This window comes from Gossypium hirsutum, chromosome A11 (assembly GCF_007990345.1).
Source record: "Gossypium hirsutum isolate 1008001.06 chromosome A11, Gossypium_hirsutum_v2.1, whole genome shotgun sequence".
Taxonomy (NCBI): Eukaryota; Viridiplantae; Streptophyta; class Magnoliopsida; order Malvales; family Malvaceae; genus Gossypium; species Gossypium hirsutum.
This window is the reverse complement of record NC_053434.1, coordinates 109,529,864-109,548,601: the sequence shown is the minus strand read 5'-3', so window position 1 is coordinate 109,548,601 and position 18,738 is coordinate 109,529,864. Positions and strand designations below refer to the sequence as shown.

The 18,738-nt window shown below is 35.5% G+C and overlaps 4 protein-coding genes across 7 annotated transcripts; 1 reads left to right on the top strand and 3 right to left on the bottom strand.

Moving 5' to 3' along the window:
* The first annotated feature begins 2,341 nt into the window (after positions 1 to 2,341).
* LOC107888726 (5'-3' exoribonuclease 4) lies at positions 2,342 to 11,152 on the top strand. Its single transcript, XM_016812917.2, has 22 exons — positions 2,342 to 2,692; positions 3,232 to 3,334; positions 3,418 to 3,494; positions 3,572 to 3,763; positions 3,921 to 4,040; positions 4,158 to 4,220; positions 4,322 to 4,468; positions 4,583 to 4,747; positions 4,830 to 4,907; positions 5,675 to 5,761; positions 6,474 to 6,554; positions 7,242 to 7,337; positions 7,440 to 7,510; positions 8,434 to 8,562; positions 8,681 to 8,757; positions 8,847 to 8,887; positions 8,984 to 9,058; positions 9,195 to 9,346; positions 9,445 to 9,549; positions 9,641 to 9,716; positions 9,898 to 9,980; positions 10,136 to 11,152. Exons 1-22 carry the CDS (start codon positions 2,486 to 2,488, stop codon positions 10,833 to 10,835), a joined length of 2,925 nt encoding a protein of 974 aa, XP_016668406.1. The 5' UTR covers positions 2,342 to 2,485; the 3' UTR covers positions 10,836 to 11,152.
* Positions 11,153 to 11,902: 750 nt separating this feature from the next.
* LOC107945965 (rubredoxin) lies at positions 11,903 to 12,926 on the bottom strand. The gene has a single exon (XM_016880141.2). The coding sequence runs from the start codon at positions 12,573 to 12,575 to the stop codon at positions 11,970 to 11,972; it is 606 nt and encodes a 201-aa protein (XP_016735630.2). The 5' UTR covers positions 12,576 to 12,926; the 3' UTR covers positions 11,903 to 11,969.
* On the bottom strand, positions 11,903 to 15,014 carry LOC107955944 (probable transcription factor At3g04930). Its single transcript, XM_016891722.2, has one exon. The coding sequence runs from the start codon at positions 14,745 to 14,747 to the stop codon at positions 13,479 to 13,481; it is 1,269 nt and encodes a 422-aa protein (XP_016747211.2). The 5' UTR covers positions 14,748 to 15,014; the 3' UTR covers positions 11,903 to 13,478.
* A 245-nt stretch (positions 15,015 to 15,259) lies between these two features.
* LOC107888738 (guanosine deaminase) lies at positions 15,260 to 18,527 on the bottom strand. Of its 4 annotated transcripts, none has more exons than XM_016812933.2 (5): positions 18,203 to 18,527; positions 17,417 to 17,476; positions 16,263 to 16,453; positions 15,705 to 15,800; positions 15,260 to 15,541 (listed from the first exon to the last, which is right to left on the bottom strand). In XM_016812933.2, coding segments are annotated over exons 1-5 (537 nt in total). In that variant the 5' UTR covers positions 18,204 to 18,527; the 3' UTR covers positions 15,260 to 15,352. The 4 variants fall into 4 exon arrangements, with proteins under 4 accessions (XP_016668422.1, XP_040937631.1, XP_016668416.1 ...); XM_041081697.1 differs by having other exon boundaries at positions 16,335 to 16,453; positions 18,203 to 18,526; XM_016812927.2 differs by lacking the exon at positions 18,203 to 18,527 and adding an exon at positions 17,877 to 18,180.
* Between the last annotated feature and the right edge of the window lie 211 nt (positions 18,528 to 18,738).

Here is an 18,738-nt window from a genome sequence, read left to right as displayed (position 1 = left end):
AATAGGTTTTTTCTCAATAGAGCACTGCACTTTCAACTAGCTCAACCCCAATGACTTGAAAAGAAAATGTGGCAAGATGCAATACAATTAAGATATTGAAGTCACGATTTTATTCGGTCTAATTAAGCGGCATCAGAAACTCTAACCTTAATGTCAGGATTCTATTCTCTCAGATACATCTTAGATCTACTTACGAAACCTTCCGATAGCGGATAAAAGGATGTCTATTTTCCCTCCAATGCCCTTCCATATTCTAGTCTAGTTGTCTCATAATGGGTCTAAAACAAGAAATTGTATCGAATCATGCCAACTTCTAAGGCTCCAAATACCAAAATGTGCATAAACATGATACCTTTGAGTTGGCAAGGTTTTCAAACTGTTGAATAATATAGGAATTAGGAATCTTTGCTATAATTTCCTCGGCCTTCTCAAATGCACCTATCATGCCCTGGGACGGATTGATAAGAACCACCTCGCCCCGAAAGCCCGGAGGACCATTCTCCTTTCGAAACTTGATAAATAAGGCATTGTAATTATGAGTCTGTAACCCTTAGAAGCTTCCAAGAATGCCAATTCGATTCCAGTATTACCACTCGTTGGCTCGATCGGGACAATCTTCGTGAAAAAACCAATAAGGAATAATTGGACAAACATAGCGCAAGTAAATGTATATTTTCAGTTGCAAATTGAACGCAATCTAACATTAACTTGAAAAATATGCAAATACCAACCTCACCTGGTTTAATAATGCCCTTTCTCTTATGCATCTATAATCATACTATATGCAAGCTTGCGATGCAAATATTATAAACTCTACCCTTTGATGAAACTCAATATCATTCATGATGATCGAATATTATGCTACATATTTTGCTATAAGTCTAGTTCAGCTTCCATCTTTATACTCTTCATACATTTCAACATTCATTTTTTAATTTCAAAATTTTAATTCGTATACTCTTTTAATTTAATAACTAAATTCTAATTAATAAAAAAGTAAAAAAAACTTACATTAAATTTGATTATATTCCATCTTTAAATTAAAAAAATTCTCATGATGATAAATTTAAAATCATATGAAAGTCATGTAAGCAAAAAAAGAAAAAAATATGGAATTTCACTTTGCTTCTTTGAAATAGTGTTCAAGAATCTTATAATTTCAGAAGGAGAATCTTATAACCCTATAGCTAACTTTCAATTTAATATTAATCAGATGGACAAATTTTTTATTTTGAGTATGAAAAACAATCCAATTTAATAGAAACATGAACAAATTTTTTATTTTAAGTATGAAAAATAATCCAATTTAATAGAAATTTTTTGATAATGTTATTAATTGAATTTAAATTATTAAATTGAAAAAAATAAAAAGATTAAATTCTACAAACTAAAAACAAAATAAGTGAATTTCAAATGAATAAATAGCGCAAAAATGGAGAAAAATTAAGAGATTGTGATAATACCTGTCATTTACACTTGACTCAAATTCTAATCAACATCCGTAAATTTTGATTTAATTCTTAAATTCTAAAGCATTTTAATTTTAATTGAATTTTTAAAATATTAGTATTGTATTAATAGAAATTCTTTATTAATTTAATTATCAATTTTAGCACTTCGATGTTTAGAAAAAGAATATAATTTTCTTAAATTTTAACTATTCTTGTTAAGTTTTACTAAAAATTCTATCAATCACGTATTTAGAACACAAATGTATATTTAAAAATAAAATACAATAAATAGTAAAACATATAGTTTAAAATTAATTAATGATAATAGCATATGAAATATATACACTATTAAAATAAAAATAGATTAAGTTGTAAGGAAAATTAAATTTAAACATATAAATACATCAAATTAAGAATATTAAATGAATATAATTATTTATCATGGTGTTGCCATCACTAGTGTCAATTTAAATTGTGACATCAACTGAATTAACAATATTATTAATATATAAAGATGATAAAGTATGAATAATAAAATTAAAATGTATAAAAAATAAAATAAAATTTTAATTGAATGATAAATGTAAGGTTTTACTAATATAATGGATGCGGATTCAAATTCTAATTATATTGAAATTTTTTATTTTTAATTAAAAAACTAAGATTAATTTGTAGTAATTATATTTTTAAACACCTTAATTGATTAAAATAACAGATTTTTTAAAATTTAAACCAAGTATATACTTTTCCGCCAAATTGAATAATTCCTTGCCCCTTTGCTTAGCCATCCTATCCCTATTTTACTTCCCACCATAATATAGGGCAATTTAGTCATTTCAGTAACGCTCACAAAAGAAAGGCTTTTTATATTACCGTTGCACCGTACAATATCACCATCATTTACACATCTCGAATTTTCTCTCTCTCTTTTTTTTCTTTCTTTTTCCGATTTTTTCCCTCTATCGGAAAAAAAAAACCCACCCTCCAAAACCTTTGGTTGACCGGAGGAACCCCCAATTCTACACAGCACAGCTATGGGAGTACCGGCGTTTTACAGGTGGTTAGTGGATCGGTACCCGCAATCAATCGTCGACGTAATCGAGGAAGAACCGAGAGAAGACGCAGATGGAAATCAAATACCAGTTGATGTCTCTAAACCTAACCCTAACGGCCTCGAATTCGATAATCTTTATCTCGATATGAATGGAATCATTCACCCTTGTTTTCACCCTGAGGGCAAGGTAATTTTTCTTTTGGAAATGAAAGACCTTCAGAATTTCTTTTTGTTTGGATTTTTTTTTCTAAATTTTATTTTGAGTTGATTTTAGAATTTTTTGTTGTTGTTAGGGATGTAATTATGATGATTGATGTACGAACTGTTTGGAAATGTGTTTTTACTTAAGATGTAGTTTAGTAAATGTTATTGGGAAATATATGTTGCTTAGGAAGGGTATTATGGTGCTAGAATTAGCTTTTGGGGAGGAGAAGGTTTTAGGGAGGGTCTATTTGCAATCTGTATATAAATACAATTTTGACTGAAAGCAAGTTCTAGGGTAATCAAGTGGTGGATTGGATATTATTATGGTCAGGAAGTTGTAGTATGTTTTCCTTTCTTTGTATGATCTTGATTACCATGCATCGAGAAGTATTGTCCTTGATGACTGGTGCATCAACATTTTTCCTTTTTTGTGTTCCGTAAGTTGGGATAGTGGTTTTTATTTCTGCCTTGGCCTTGATCTTTTAGTGGATATCACTCATCGTGATGTTTTATTTATTACAGCCTGCACCTGCCACCTATGACGATGTATTTAAATCAATCTTTGACTATATTGACCATCTCTTCTCATTGGTTCGTCCTAGAAAGCTACTCTATATGGCAATTGGTAGGCTTTATTCCATGTTTATTCAATTTTCTTTCTTCTTTTAATTGTTTCTTTAATTCGTTTTGTATATATAATATTTGTAGATGGTGTTGCCCCTAGAGCTAAAATGAATCAGCAACGAACTCGACGTTTTAGAGCGGCAAAAGATGCTGCTGAGGCAGTAAGTCTTTGAATTATTTAGTGGATTCTAATGATCAGATTAGTTGATTTATATTTTGGTTGTTTATGTCATGTTAGGCAGCTGAAGAGGAGAGATTAAGGAAAGAGTTTGAGGCTGAGGGGAATGCTTTGTCCCCCAAGGAAAAACCTGAAACATGTGACTCAAATGTTATTACTCCTGGCACTTCATTTATGGCTGTGTTGTCTGTAGCTCTTCAGTATTATATACAATCTAGGTTGAATCATAATCCTGGCTGGCGGAATACAAAGGTGCGAAGGACATTATCCTTTTCTGGCTTCAAGGATTGGATGATTCCTTGCAAAATGGATAATCCTTTCTGTATAATTTTCCCATATACTTTTGGCTTTCAGGATACTTTGTCTCTCTAAATTTATTTATGGGGCTGCATTGGGTGACTATTTGAAGGTTATTCTTTCTGATGCAAATGTTCCTGGTGAGGGAGAACACAAGATTATGTCATACATTCGTTTACAACGTAACCTTCCTGGCTTCAATGCAAACACGCGACACTGTCTGTATGGTCTGGTGAGAGTCAACTCCATAACTAGCCCTTCACACTATGCTACTTCTCATTCATTTATGGCTCTCTCATAGATGTTTTAATTGTAGTGCTAAATTAGGCATTTGATTTGTCATGATCAGGATGCAGATTTGATCATGTTGTCCTTAGCTACACATGAGGTTCACTTTTCAATTTTAAGAGAGGTCGGTGCCTCTTTATCTTTATTTTAAATCTTATTCTCAGTTTCAAACAATTTATTGCTAATGGTTGTTTTTATTATTATTCATTTTCCATTGCTGTGTAGGTGATTGCTCTTCCTGGACAACAGGACAAGTGCTTTCTCTGTGGTCAAGTAGGTCATTTGGCAGCAGAGTGTCGTGGTAAGCCAGATGATGAAACCGGAGAATGGAATGTTATGGATGATACACCTATACACAAGAAGAAATATCAGGTACAGAAGTAAACTCAATCTCCATTTAAGTGATACAACACAAGCACAATTGTTCATTCCTCTTTTTCTTGCTTGGTTTACATACTGTGCTGATTTGGCTAATTGTATGGACAGTTTCTTAACATATGGATGTTGCGAGAATATTTGGAATATGATTTAGAGATCCCCAACCCTCCATTTGAGATAAACTTTGAAAGAATAGTGGATGATTTTGTTTTCATATGTTTCTTTGTTGGCAATGATTTCCTTCCACATATGCCAACACTAGAAATCAGGGAGGTATGTGATTCCCTTAGTTTCAGTGCCTGGTTTTTCTTTATTCTATATTATTAATCAAAGCATAAGTATTTTTCTGTTTCAGGGTGCTATAAATCTTCTGATGCAAGTGTATAAAAGGGAATTTGCAGCCATGGGTGGTTATCTTACTGATGCCGGTGAGGTAATTTTTCCCTATTTTTTTTTATGTATCTGTTAAGTCTTTGTCAGAAAGTTCACTATGAACTATAACAGATAAAAGTGCATCAATGGAATATCTAGTTATGAACTGGAGCTTTATTTCTTAATAGTAACGATCAGTAGAGTGAAGAACTCACTATGCTTTGGAATGAAGCGTTTGTGGGAGACTAATAATTTCCATTTTTACCTATCAAACATCAAATTTAGTGATTATCTCATCAGGAGTTGGGAATGGATTTCATCTCCACTTCAAGTCAAATAGATATTTATTATACATTTTCTGTCTTCACTTTTTGGTAGGTGGGATGGGTTGTTGTGCGTGGATACCAGTATACATACATAAAACCAGTACACAGTTCTTTAACCATTGACCATCTCAAAATTCACAAATCTAGAAAAAATTCTTTTTGGACTCTCTCTTCCCAAAATTATTTAGATTCCTAATCAATGGCTAGATGCTATATTGCTGTTATATGAGATTTTCTGCTGAAGAACAACAGATCAAAGTTAACCAATTAACAATGGGTGCATATTTGTTGACACTCTAGAAAAGAACTGAGATAGAGTACAGGCTGACTTAATGAAGTGAGTCCTCCTTGTTAACGACTTAATTCAATTATCATGACAAAATAGTGTGTTGCATGAGATCAGAAGAAATTGTTGTTATTTTTAATTTCTTGTCCAGATCAGGCTACAACTGTTCTTTCTCATGGTTGCTGATATTATCCCCCCCCTTTTTTGCAAGCACAGGTTTTGTTAGATAGAGTGGAGTATTTTATTCAATCTGTTTCTGTTCATGAAGACCAAATCTTTCAGAAGAGGGCTCGTATACAGCAGGTGAGTTACATCTTCTGTTCTTTGATACATATGTGCATCTCCTATACATTGAAAACCAGGACATGAAATTTGGATGATTATATTATATTTTGATTTTTCTTTTTTAATGACTGATGTGATGCTAGATAAGTTGGGTGATTTCAGTAACATCTTTTAGAGCTAGGTTGCTTTTCTCTTGGAGCAATGTGTTACATTAATTAAAAAAAAAGTGTTGTATTTATCTTCTATTGATTTCTGTGAAGTAGGCTTAGCTGGAAAAATAATTGCTCACTTAAGGGGGACCAATCTTGGCCATTTTTTTTAAAGAATCTTTTGTTCCTTCCTAGCAACTACAAACATGTATGCAGAAATATGTGTAAATGTTCAAATTTTACTGCATCCAACAAATAGCAACACACACAACATCTGGGGAAGTGACTTTTGAAGAGATTCTTACTGAAGTGCAAAGAAATCTCTTGAAGGCAAGGAGAAATATATCCTTGATAGTAATAAATTTGTAAATTTTGAAGTTCAGTGAACTTCTATTTTATGATAACTGTTTTAGTCAGATCTTTTACTTGTCTTTATGAATAAATTGTGGTTTTGCGCAAGTTGTGTGCTTAAGTTATGAGCTTTTGGCTGTCCATTGGTGATTGGTGGTTTATCATGCGTTGTTTTATTTCTTTTTAAGTTCTCATATAAGTTCCTTATGTTGGTAAATGACTATTTTCAGGCAATTGAGAATAATGAACAGATAAAGCTTAAAGCAAGAGGAGAGTCCTCTGAGGATGCACAGGCAACTGTTGTAGATAAGGTCTGTGTAATAAATCATTTTGTTTTAAATTCGAAATCTGTGTTCAAGTAAAATGGCAGGTTCAGTGTCTCTACACGTGAAATTGCTTGGATTGTAGGTCAAAGTGAGAATTCAGGTTGTTACTAATTCGAAGCATATTGACGAGCTCACGGATGCTTAATGCTTAACTTGATCTGAACCAAGTGATATCATTATCTGCACTGAATTAGCTACCAAGTGATATCATTATCTGCACTGAATTAGCTTTACGCTCTTTTATTGATAAATTGAGAAATCTTTGGTTATGTGAAGTCTTGATTAACTTTATGCTCTTTCATTTTGTACTGAATTTTGTTGAATAACATTATCCACTAGCTTATCTTGACATCCGTTTGAACTGATGGCTTAACCTTCCACTTTTAATCTTTTAACCCATAAAGTTGAAAAGTGAAGGGGGAAGTTATAGTAAATTGCTGTGAATTTTGTAGAATATCATTATCTGCGTACTTTATTGACATCCATTTGAACTGTGAGCTTAAGCTGTTCCACTGTTGGTCTTATATTACATAATATATAGAAGTGAAGGGGATAGTTAGGATATGTAGAATCTCATGCAAGCCCTGACTGTCCTTTGAGCAATCGGAGAAGTGTGGTAGCTTTTTGTAATCAGCTTCTTGCACTGTAGTAATCTACTTGTTCTTTTTCCAGATTAAATTAGGGGAACCAGGATACAAAGAAAGATATTATGTTGAGAAATTTGACATATCAAATCCTGGGGAAATTGAAGAAGTTAAAAAGGATATTGTAAGTTTAAATTCAAAGTCCAGTGGAAGATTTTTGCCACAATACATTGTGTATGTGGTATCCTGGTAGAAGTGCTGTAATGGTTGTCTCTATTTCTTGCAGGTTTTGAAGTATGTTGAAGGGCTATGCTGGGTATGCCGCTATTACTACCAAGGTGTTTGCTCCTGGCAATGGTTAGTTTTGTTTTGGACTGGCAGAAAATTTGTATATATGTTCCCTTCCATCTGTCATTTCATAAACTAAACAAACTAAGATTAAATATAGAGTGTAAGCATTTTCTGTATGCTCTTGGCATTGACTTATGCATCCTTTCGCCTGCTTATGCTTTCCAATGCTATGCTTTAAATGCCAAGTGAAGCCTATGCTCGGCAATGGATTTATGTGTTTTTTGCCTCATGCTTTCCAACGCTCTGCATGCATTACTAGTAAATATCAGAAAGAGACGGTGTTATCTGTACAAAAATTCGCTTAAGTTTGTTTGGTAGGTTGGAAGGTTGAAAGAGGAGAAAAGTGGATAGATAGAAAAATATTTTTCCTATCTATTGGTGTGCTTGGCTGGAAAGATGGAAAAGTAGAAAGAAAAAGTAACATCTTTCCATCAATTGCTTGGTAGAGTTGAAAGATGAAGGGAAGTTAATATGCATGCTTAACTTATTCCTCTCTCATTTCTTTCCTCTTGCCTTTCCAATTTGAAATGATTTGTTTTTATACATTATGATGCAAAAACGGTCGTCTTTGTTATTTCTTTTCTCACTTCTCTTTCCTACCGGGTGCAGTCAAAATTTGCCCTTTCCACTTTTGTACTCCCCTCTTTCCATCCTCCCACTTTCAAGTACACCCTTAATGCTGTGTGCTATTGTCTTTGCAAACAGTTGAGACATTTTCAACTTAAAGGTTTTAGGTTTTAGTCACGGTCAAGGAGAGCCAGGTATTTGGTATCTGATACTCTTTCTGTAGCTCAAACTGCAGTTGGCTTCTGCTGTATATACATGTCTAGTAGGACTACCAAACAAATAGTCCAAAATATGCTACATGTCTTGCAATATGGCTTTTTTATTCAGTTAGTCTAAAGTGGCATCTACACTGTTTCCTTCAGGTTTTATCCATATCATTATGCTCCATTTACTTCGGATCTTACAGATCTAGCTGATTTGGAAATAACATTTTTCATGGGAGAGCCATTTAAACCCTTTGACCAGCTCATGGGAACACTGCCAGCTGCCAGGTTTCTTTGCTTTATATTTGTTGTCTATAAGTATGTAGCATTTTACGTCAAATATTTCTTTTTGGTTCTGGTTTACTGTTGCTTATGCTATACTATTTTATCTCTTATCATGTTATAGTTATAAAGCTTTGCCTGAAGAGTATGGGAAACTGATGACTGATCCATCATCACCTATCTATAATTTCTATCCCACTGGTAAGAAGTCAATCAGCTCTTGGCGGTCTCTTTGTCTTGTGAGATTCCTCCCCTCTTGTAAAGTTCACTGAGATTTCTTTATGCGACAGATTTTGAGATTGACATGCATGGAAAACGCTTTGCATGGCAGGTGTATTCTTATCTAGAAATTTAACTTATTTTTATTTATTTTCCTCATGCATTTCAACAAAAAATTGTGGACTCTTACCCTTTTTCTTTCCACCAGGGTGTTGTAAAATTGCCATTCATTGATGAGAAGAAGTTGCTTTCTGCAACAAGAAAGCTTGAAGCTACTTTAACGGTCTGAATGGTTGTTTTAGATTAGCAAGCTTAATTTCTAATTTATGCATGTGAAATATCCTGGAGTCTTCTTTCATGCACTCTTGTTCTTACAATGTTTTTGGTTGATTCATTATTCTAACCCTTAATATCTACAGGCTGAAGAGCAGATTCGGAACAGTGTGATGCTTGATCTGCTATATGTCCATCCCCTTCATCCTTTGGCTTCTCAAGTGATTTCGTATTATCAAATGTACCATCATGTTCGCCCCCATGAAAGATTCTTATGGCCAATCGACACAAATGCTAGGTTGGTTAATCTAACTGTTAATTGTTGAGTGTTCACATTTGAAATAATTTTTAGGGAACATCTGTTGGTTTTACATCCTCCTAAATTGTCCTTCACAGCGGTGGAATGAATGGATTTCTTTGGTTATCTGAAAGGAATGGTTGGCAACATGTAGTCTCTTCCCCTGTCAAGGGTTTGCCGCATATAGAATTTAACCAAGTGTTGTAAGTCTTCCATGGTTCTATTTCCATTTTTTGTCTTGAACGCTTGTATAAATTTATCCTAATTATTTTTCATGCATTTTTTTCTTTGCAGGAATGTTACATATCTTAATCCTTTACATCATAAACATATTCCAAGACTTCCACAGGGTGTTTTGGTACCCATAAAGGTATGACTTTTTGACACAGGCGTAGGCTTAAATTTATTAGGTATAATTAGGGAACAAAAGGATGCACAAGATTACCATTGAACTTTCTTTTATGGTACTCTCTCATCCTGAGAAACATTACATAGCATTGTGGATCCCTCAGCAGAGTTTACTTTTAAACACATGCATGTCACTCTTGCAGGTTCTAACACCATTGGACATCAAACCTTTTCCTGTATTATGGCATGAAGACAATGGTGGCCGGCGCCAGCAAGGCAGAGATCGGTGAGAATTGTAGCATAATTTTAGAGATCTGTTACCATACTAGTAAAATTTGCCATCAATTTAGTGCCAGTGCTGTTAGGACCTCAGAATTTATTCAAAGGCCTTCATAGCTGCTGGTGGTTACTAGGATATTCATTGTTAAATTTGTTTGACAGGGCACTGGTACCTGGTGCAATCATTGGGCCTCAGCTAGGAGAGGCAGCACACCGTCTTGTCAAGAATACTCTTAATATAAAATCAAAGGGACCATCCTCTTGGTTGTTCGAGCAACCATCTTTTAATATGTCAAGCAACTACACCAGCATTAGACCAAGACCCGCTGGACCAGCAGGTTATGAAAGGGGCTTTCTTGATGACCCAAACCATTATTATTGCAGCCAGCCACGTGTGACTGGACCATTAAGTTATGGAAGGGGATACGGTAATGGCGCAAATTACTATAGTCAACACAACCATCCTCAAGGTATATCGGGTAACCCAAGACATCCATCATCCAATGGTATGCAAGTAAAAAACAACTTCAGGGCACAGGATAGATTACAGAATCAGGACCGTTATTGTGATTTGAGGACTGGAATGTCTGCTTTGTCATTTGAGGGAAGTGCCAGAGGTAGAGCACATGCAGAGATGTCTTCGAAAATGCCAAATTCTAGGTGCCTGCAAAATCTAGATCTCCTGTCTGAGCAGAACACAGGTGCTGCTCCCCTACCACCCAATACATGGATAGGTAAACCGGTGAATGTAAACCCTGGAAGTTGCTTAAAACAAGAAAACGCATCTAGTGGAGCGTACGAGAAGCAGACGAAGAAGGTTTATCAGATTAAGACTCGTCCATCTCCTGTAAATCGGCAGTGATCATGATATCGGATGGTGTTGTTGTTGCCTATTTCTTTGACACAGGCGTGTACATTCACTAATTGTCAAATTTTTAACTTATAGTGTATCAAAGTCATGCAAACCGTTGCGTAGTTTAAACCATAGGCTCCCATCACACAACTAAAACTAGGACTGTTATGTCGATAATGTCATTTATATGTTCAAGTTGTACAAATAGGCATAATCATATTGTAGATCTCAGTTTACAGTATAGCATTGGCAAGAGCCGGAACTGGCAAAGCCACCTGTTGTGTTTTGTAACTTAACGGAGAAAATATGATTGGTATTGTTTCTCATTTCAAGGATGCCCCTTTCATTGCTTATTCTATTACAACCAGGATAGACATGATTGTATGACAAGTTTACTTGTGTTCCATTACAAGTATGTAAATCACAACCTATCATTGCCACTTTGTTTTTGTAAATGCATTTATATTTATATTTTGAAGAAGTTTGTAAGTGTAGGTACAATTACAAATAATATGTTCGAGATATATTTAGACATGATATACATCTGAGGAAATTCACATGATATTTGGCATAGGGAATTTGGACATTCAAAGTTTTAAATTCAACTTTATCAACATTTTGCCTTTTATAATTCATCATGATTTACAATCTTAAGAAGTATAATATAATCTTTTTTTTAAAACCGAAGCTTCTAACAAACTTGGTAAATGAATGAGGACCAAAGCTCAAATTACTACAAAACAAAGCCTAGAAACAAGGCCTAAAAGCTGGTAAACCTAAAGCTCAGGGTGTTAGAATAGTTGCCATGGGGAAGGATCATTCAATATCTAAGATTCTACAATCTTGATTTGCAGATAATTTCAAAGTGCTTGAAAGTTGAAACCATAAAATCTCTTTTTGGATTAATGTTTGCCAATGGTACCATGATCTATTCAAAACCCTTGAATTTTATATTTTAAGCATGCATGGAGCAACGAAATGCCAAGCAAACTAAAATGACGCACAAAAATCAAAGAAGCTTCGATTTTTTTTTCGGGGGGGGGGGGGGGCGGGGGGGCGTTTGATGGATTTTCCTATTTGCAGAAAAATATACCTTTAAGGCAAAGAAAAATTACAGAAATTTATATTATGCACCCTACCTACCTATTGCAAAAAGTAGCCACTCAAGAAGAGCACAAAGAAGAAGAACAAACTGCCATAAATTAAGAGGGCTTTTTGACCAGAAGTAAGAGCATTGCCCCCTAAACCAAATTGCTGATTCTGAGCAAACCCAGCAATCTCAACACTCTTACTCACAAAGAAAGACTTTGCAGCCCCACAGGTAGGGCATCTCCAATCATCAGGCAGCTTATCAAACTGAAACCCTGGTGGAATTGGATAGGAAGGATCACCCACTGCTTCATCATACTTGAACCCACATGACCTGCACTCATATATCCCTGTGTTCAACACTGCAAACTTCTCTTCTAACCTGCGTTTGTCAATCGTCTCTTCTCCCCCACTTGTTTCTTCCACTGATGGAGATTGTTTGTTTTCTGGGTCAGAAGTTGGGGTTTCTTGACTGTCTTCTTTAGAGACATCAATGGAACGAACGGTGAAATGGGATTGGTTTCTATGGGTTTGGATGATGTTGGGAGGAATTCTGGAGAGGAGTTTATGGGGGGGAAAGAGATTAGGTTTTTTGGGCTTGGGACAAGGTTGGGTTAAGTGGTGAAGAGGAAAAATGAGTCTTGCTGTTGCAGATGCCATTTCAACGGAGGATTTCTCTTTCTATTTTTACTGATTTTGGGTTTTGGCGTCAGACTTGGTTTAGTGATATTTTTGGCAGTGGGTGGAGGAGAAATGAAAGGGATCCATGGAAGGGAAGGAGCATATGCTCTTTTCCTGTTTGAAAAAAATAGAAGGATTTGGATAAGGTGAGGCACCTGTCTCTCTGTCTACCATGCAACTTCTTGTTATGGGGCTAATTTTTTGTTTTGACTTGGATAAGCCTGGTTTTCGCTTGGGCTCGAACTCCTCATTTTCCTTTTTACTAAGGAAAGGTAGAAATTGTTACAGGATCAAAAACGAAGTTTTGATCCCGAGACTGATATCAAAGATTTTGCCACCTCACCATGGTATGTGGAATCGACATTTAATTTTACAAACAAAATAATAGATGGATTGGATCTGGGATAACCCAAGAAATTATATATATGGATAATGTGAATCAAATAGCCTGAAACCTAATCATTCAATTTTGCAGCCCTTCTTTTCTATTATGCTCATATAAAAACCACACTATAGTGTCTTCCCTCTGAAACTACCAAACATTTACCCATGACATCAACTTGACCATAGTGTCTTCCCTCTGAAACTACCAAACATTTACCCATGACATCAAATCAAGTTGAATAAGCTTCAGCTTCAAAATAACCAGAACTCATTATTCCAAAACCCAAAAAGCATTCTGTCAAGGCTTTACATTAATCGTAACATAACATCCTCTAAGCAAGTGAACCCAACTCATGTTTGAATATATCATATATTGTACACAAATGTGAAAAAAATACTACAACAAACAAACTAAGCAAAGCAGAACCATCATTTCAATCAAATCAACAGAAACCCAAAAGCCACTTACTTCCCTACACTATATCAGCTTATCCAAAATCACCCATTCATTGACCGGAGCTCCTCCAAAGCCGCCTTAATCTCATCCTGCACCAGCTCCACCCGTTTCGAATAAACTTCCAACTCCATTATCTGCAGCTTTCTCCATCTTTCATCCATCCATTCCCCATTGCCCCCACCGCCCCCCAAACACAATGGCATTGCATTCATCACCAATCCACTGATCCCTCTTTCTCCATATCCCCCTCCTCCTACCATTACACTACCTAACAACTCCTTAAACAAGGGTGTTACACAACTCCTCACGGTCTCCTCTATGACCCCGGCCGCCCCCGTGTTAGCTCCTCCTCCACTGCTACCAACACCAAGTGCTTCTACATTACCATTATCATTATTAACCCTATCATTAGAGTTACTATCCATATGCACAATTCCATCGTTTACATCTCTTTTTTCCTCCATTTTCACTCCTTTATTTCTCGACCTTTTCTTCGTGGCTGCTGGTTTCTGTGTCAAATTCTTTTTCTCTCCACTTTCATCGATCAAACTAGCGTTGTTATTATTGTTATTTTCGTCATCATCTAAGACATTATCTTCTACTTTGCTAACACCATCACTCCAGATCCTTCTAGAAATTTCAAAAGTAGCTTGATCATGAGGGCTTTTGAAGGAAAATTCTTTACCTGAACAGATCTTGCTAATCACGTTCCTATATTTCTTCTTCAACCTTCGAAGCTTCTCCACTAATTGATTCTTGTTGAAATCCAGCTGGAGTTTCGATTTGATTTGATCGTAAAACAAAGCCGTATCGTGATGGTGATGGTGAGAAGTAGAAGAAGGATTTGAGCTCGTTTTCAACATTGTGTAATCGAGGAACCCTTGGAGAAGCTCGATCTCGTCTTCGTCGGTCCATAACCGTTGAAATAACCGTCGCGAATCGTCCAATTGCTGCGGCGGCGGAGTTTTTTTCTCCGCCACGACAGAATCGACGCGTTGGCGTTTGGAATCAGGAGGCAATTCGTCGGTCGAGATGGCGGCGATAGTTACGGCGGAGGCGGAGGGGACGGCGAGAGGAACGGCAGGGACTGAGGCGAAGGATACTTGGGAAGGGATCGGTTGAGGGAGTAAAGAAGGGGAATTTATGTCTTCGTCTTCCTCTAACAATACCTCGTCGTCTTCATCGTTCAGAACGTCTTCGTTAACGTTAAGGACGTCGTCGTTTTCGTCGACCTCGTTATCGGAGGAAGAAGGTTCCTCGTCGTCGTCCTGAGATACCTCGAAAACGCCGCCGTACTGCTCCGAAGCCATGAGAGGTTCACGAGGAATCGGTGATTAGGAAAGCGTGTTAGTTGGATTCAGTTGAAGAGGAAGGGTAAGGTGGGATGTTTGGTTAGAGAGAGCTAACAGTCAACGCGCTTCCTTGGCGCGTGTTGGGGAGATTTAACATATATAGAAAATTTTAAATGATTGTAAAAGTTAATTCCCCGTAAAACTATAACCCAGAAATTAAATTGCTTTTTAAAACTTTAAAAAATTTCAATTAAGATCAATCAAGCTCAAATCTCAGAAAATTAACTTGCAGAATTTGAGATTGAGATTTGGTGTTTAAAGTTCTTGATTTAAATTTAAAATTTGGAGTAAAAATATTATCAAAATTATGTGTTAATGATATGAAAAAAATTATTAAAATATTATTAATAATTGGACAAAGATTACGAATAATATATTGGGAAGAGTCTATAAAATAATTTTTATATTCTTTCGATCTCATATCTTCATCATTATACTTATAACTATACTTATAGGATTTCTTCATTTTCTGAAATCAAACAGTGCGTTACTTATTGATAACTTCAAAGAGGGGGCAGTCTTAACATAAACTTCAAACTGTGTTTCTAGTAATGAAAGAGAAATTAATACAAGGTGAACTTTTCCTTGGTCTTCTCAAATACTTGTTCTGCAATGACAGCAACTGTTCCATCGGCTTGCTTGATCTCCAGGTTAGCGTTCTGGTAAAACCCAGTACCTCTCAATGCATCCGCAATGAAACTATCAAATCCTATTGCTACCGCTGCCTCTGCTTTCGCTCCATAAACCAGCTTCTGCTTTCCCATTACATAATAAACACGTCACGATTTCGGTTTCATATAGCCACTCTTAAGAAGTGACATCCAACTGGTCCGGGGTTGAAATCTCAACATATGCAACCGTGAGTTAATGAAAAGGATTATATACGTTAAAAAATAGTAAGGTTTGGCATCGGACCTTGATTCTTGACAGATGGATAGCACCGAAGCACATTGGGCAAGGCTCGCATGAAGCATACATTTCACAGTCTGAGAGCTCAATCCGATTCAGTTTCTTGCATGTCGGACATAGTATGTTAATAGAAAACATGGATTTCTCATACATTTATATGACAACCTAAGAATCCTTATATCCTAATGTCTAACATGCACCGATGACAATCGAGCTGAATTAGTCGTATTTCCTCACTATATTTAACATACATGCAAAATTATCGGCCATCACATGACTGCTACAAATACAGCAAACTCTTGCCATCAAACATAAAAAAGCCATAACAATTGCAAATAAATGCTGAAAAACCCCACAAATGAAAGCTAATGTATATTTATATGTATTTCTTCCATTGAAGCTATCATATTTTCTTACAATCAACAAAAAAAATCTAAGCTTTTCGTAGCAGTTCATGGTTTTCAGGGATTGGAACTGTTTCAATCGTTTCAAGTAAACATATGGACAGGATCGATAAATTTGATTAAATTGTTTTGTTGGTTTGTTTAGTTCTTTTTATCTGACCTCTCTAATAGCAGTAACCTCTGCATGTGCAGTAGGGTCAGTGTTTCTCAAAACCATGTTGTGGCAACTTACAATGACTTCGTCATCGCGAACGACAACTGCACCAAACGGCCTTCCATCTTTACATTCAACCCCTTTATATGCTTCTCCAATTGCTTGTGTTAAGAATTTGTTATCTCTATCCTGTACAGCTGGTTGAACGATAAACAGAAACGAGCAATTTCATAATCACCTAACAACATTAAGCATGACAGTTTTCCGAAGATATCTACATCGTTAATCAAGTATCTTTGAATCATTCACTCCTATGTTGTCCGAAACCCATCTCTAATACTTATGGCATATTGATTAACACGGCATATCCAAGCAATAATGACAACCCTCACTATGATCCATAACCTGTGACAGCTAAAATACCTACTATTGGATAACAGACCTATGCCATCCAGACTCTTTGTTTTTCTCGAACCCATGGCTAACACCTATGTGCAACACATATCTAGATATGGATATGAACTCATCCTCAAGTCCGAGTAACATTGATTAAAACAGCATATCTAAGCAATATCAGATCATCAATAATGAAAACCATGACCATGATCCATAAAATGTGACATAGATTCTTTGTTTTTCCTAAACCTGTGTCCAACACCTATGTACGGCACATACCCGGACAATGATATGCAGTCATCCTCAAGTCCGGGTAACATAAATTAACGCGGAATATCTAAGCAGTATACCACATCATCAATAATTATAACCATCACTATGATCCATAAACTGTGACACAGCTAAAAGTCATCACATAACACCTATTTCTACTCTTCATTTTCCCTAAACCCGAGTCTAACACCTATGTCGGACATATGTTCAGACTTGCCCCGGGTAACATAAATTAGCAGATCATATCCAAGCAATATACCAGATCATAAACATCAGTTTGATCTAGAAACTGTGACAGCTAAAAAAATAAACTATAAGATATGTGTATTGAAGGAAGTAAGTCTCCAATACTAAACTAAAACAATAGGCAAAATTCAATGAATAAAAAGAATATTTTGAATCTACCGAAATAATTCTAATGGTGGCAACTATGAAGAGGCCATTTAATATTAGCTTTTAAACATTAATTCCTATGAAAAGTTGACAATTACCTTCTTGATGACCAGGAGAAGCAGAGGCAACGGAAATGGTTCCTTCTTTAGCTTCCAACACTAAAAAAAAAAAGAAAAAAAAAGAAGAAGAAGCAAAGAAACATTAATATTGCAATTAAGTATTTACAAAACAAGATTGAAAATTGAGACACATATTATTCTAAAAATGCATAAAAAAAACCTAAAAACTATATTTTAAAAAAAATTGTGGAAAAAGTGAGTTCCTTTTTCACTTCCAGGCATTCACAAATTCAATTGATCTGTCTAATACTAAAACTAGAAATACAAAGCAAAGTGGAAAAATTCAGTTATCTCAGATTCTCAAAAAGTAACAATGAAATTTTCATGAAAGATTAAAAAAAAAAAACAACAACAAAAGGAGAAAGAAAGGATTAAAGATCAAGAAAACAAAATCTTAAAAAAAAAAAAGACAAAACAAAACCCAGAAAGAAAAGCATACCCTTTGCCTCTTCCATGATAAAAGAAAAAAAAGAGAAGAAAATTGAAAAACTGGATTGATGAAAGGCAAATGGGGGTAGTCAACAGAAAATGGGAAAAAGAGAAGAAGATAAAATGTGACAGAGAGAAAGATTGGAGAGGTTCTTCACGTAATCATATAGGAATGAATAATTATATGTAATATACATTATTAAATATTAAATAAGACTCGTGGTGGAGAAAATTAAAAATAAAGAGTTACAAAGGAACAGGAAAAGGAAAATTAAAGTTGTTGAAAAAACACATGCAACATTCAAGTTGTACGAAAGGGACTGAGGCGAAGGATACTTGGAAGGGATCGGTTAAGGGAGTAAAGAAGGGGAATTTATGTCATCTTCTTCCTCTAACAATAACTCGACGTCTTCATCGTTCAAAACGTCTTCGTTATCGTTAAGGACGTCGTCGTTTCATCGATCTCGTTATCGGAGGAAGAAGGTTCCTCGTCGTCGTCCTGAGATACCTCGAAAACGGCGCCGCACTGCTCCGAAGCCATGAGAGGTTCACGACGAATCGGTGATTAGGAAATCGTTTTAGTTGGACTCGGTGAAGAGGAAGAGGATGGTGGGATGTTTGGTTAGAGAGAGATAACAGTCAACCCGGTTCGTTGGCGTCTGTTCGGGAGATTTAAAATATATATAAATTTTAAATTTCTTCGATTTAAAATGTGATGAATGATAAGAAAATATTTAGATAATATAATTATTGTAATAATTTGTTTTTTTAGTGGCATTGGAAAGGTTGGTTTCGGAATTTTATTTTGGATGTTGGTTTAGTATTAAAGTTTATTAAAGTTTCACCTTAATTTTATTAAATTGATAATTAAT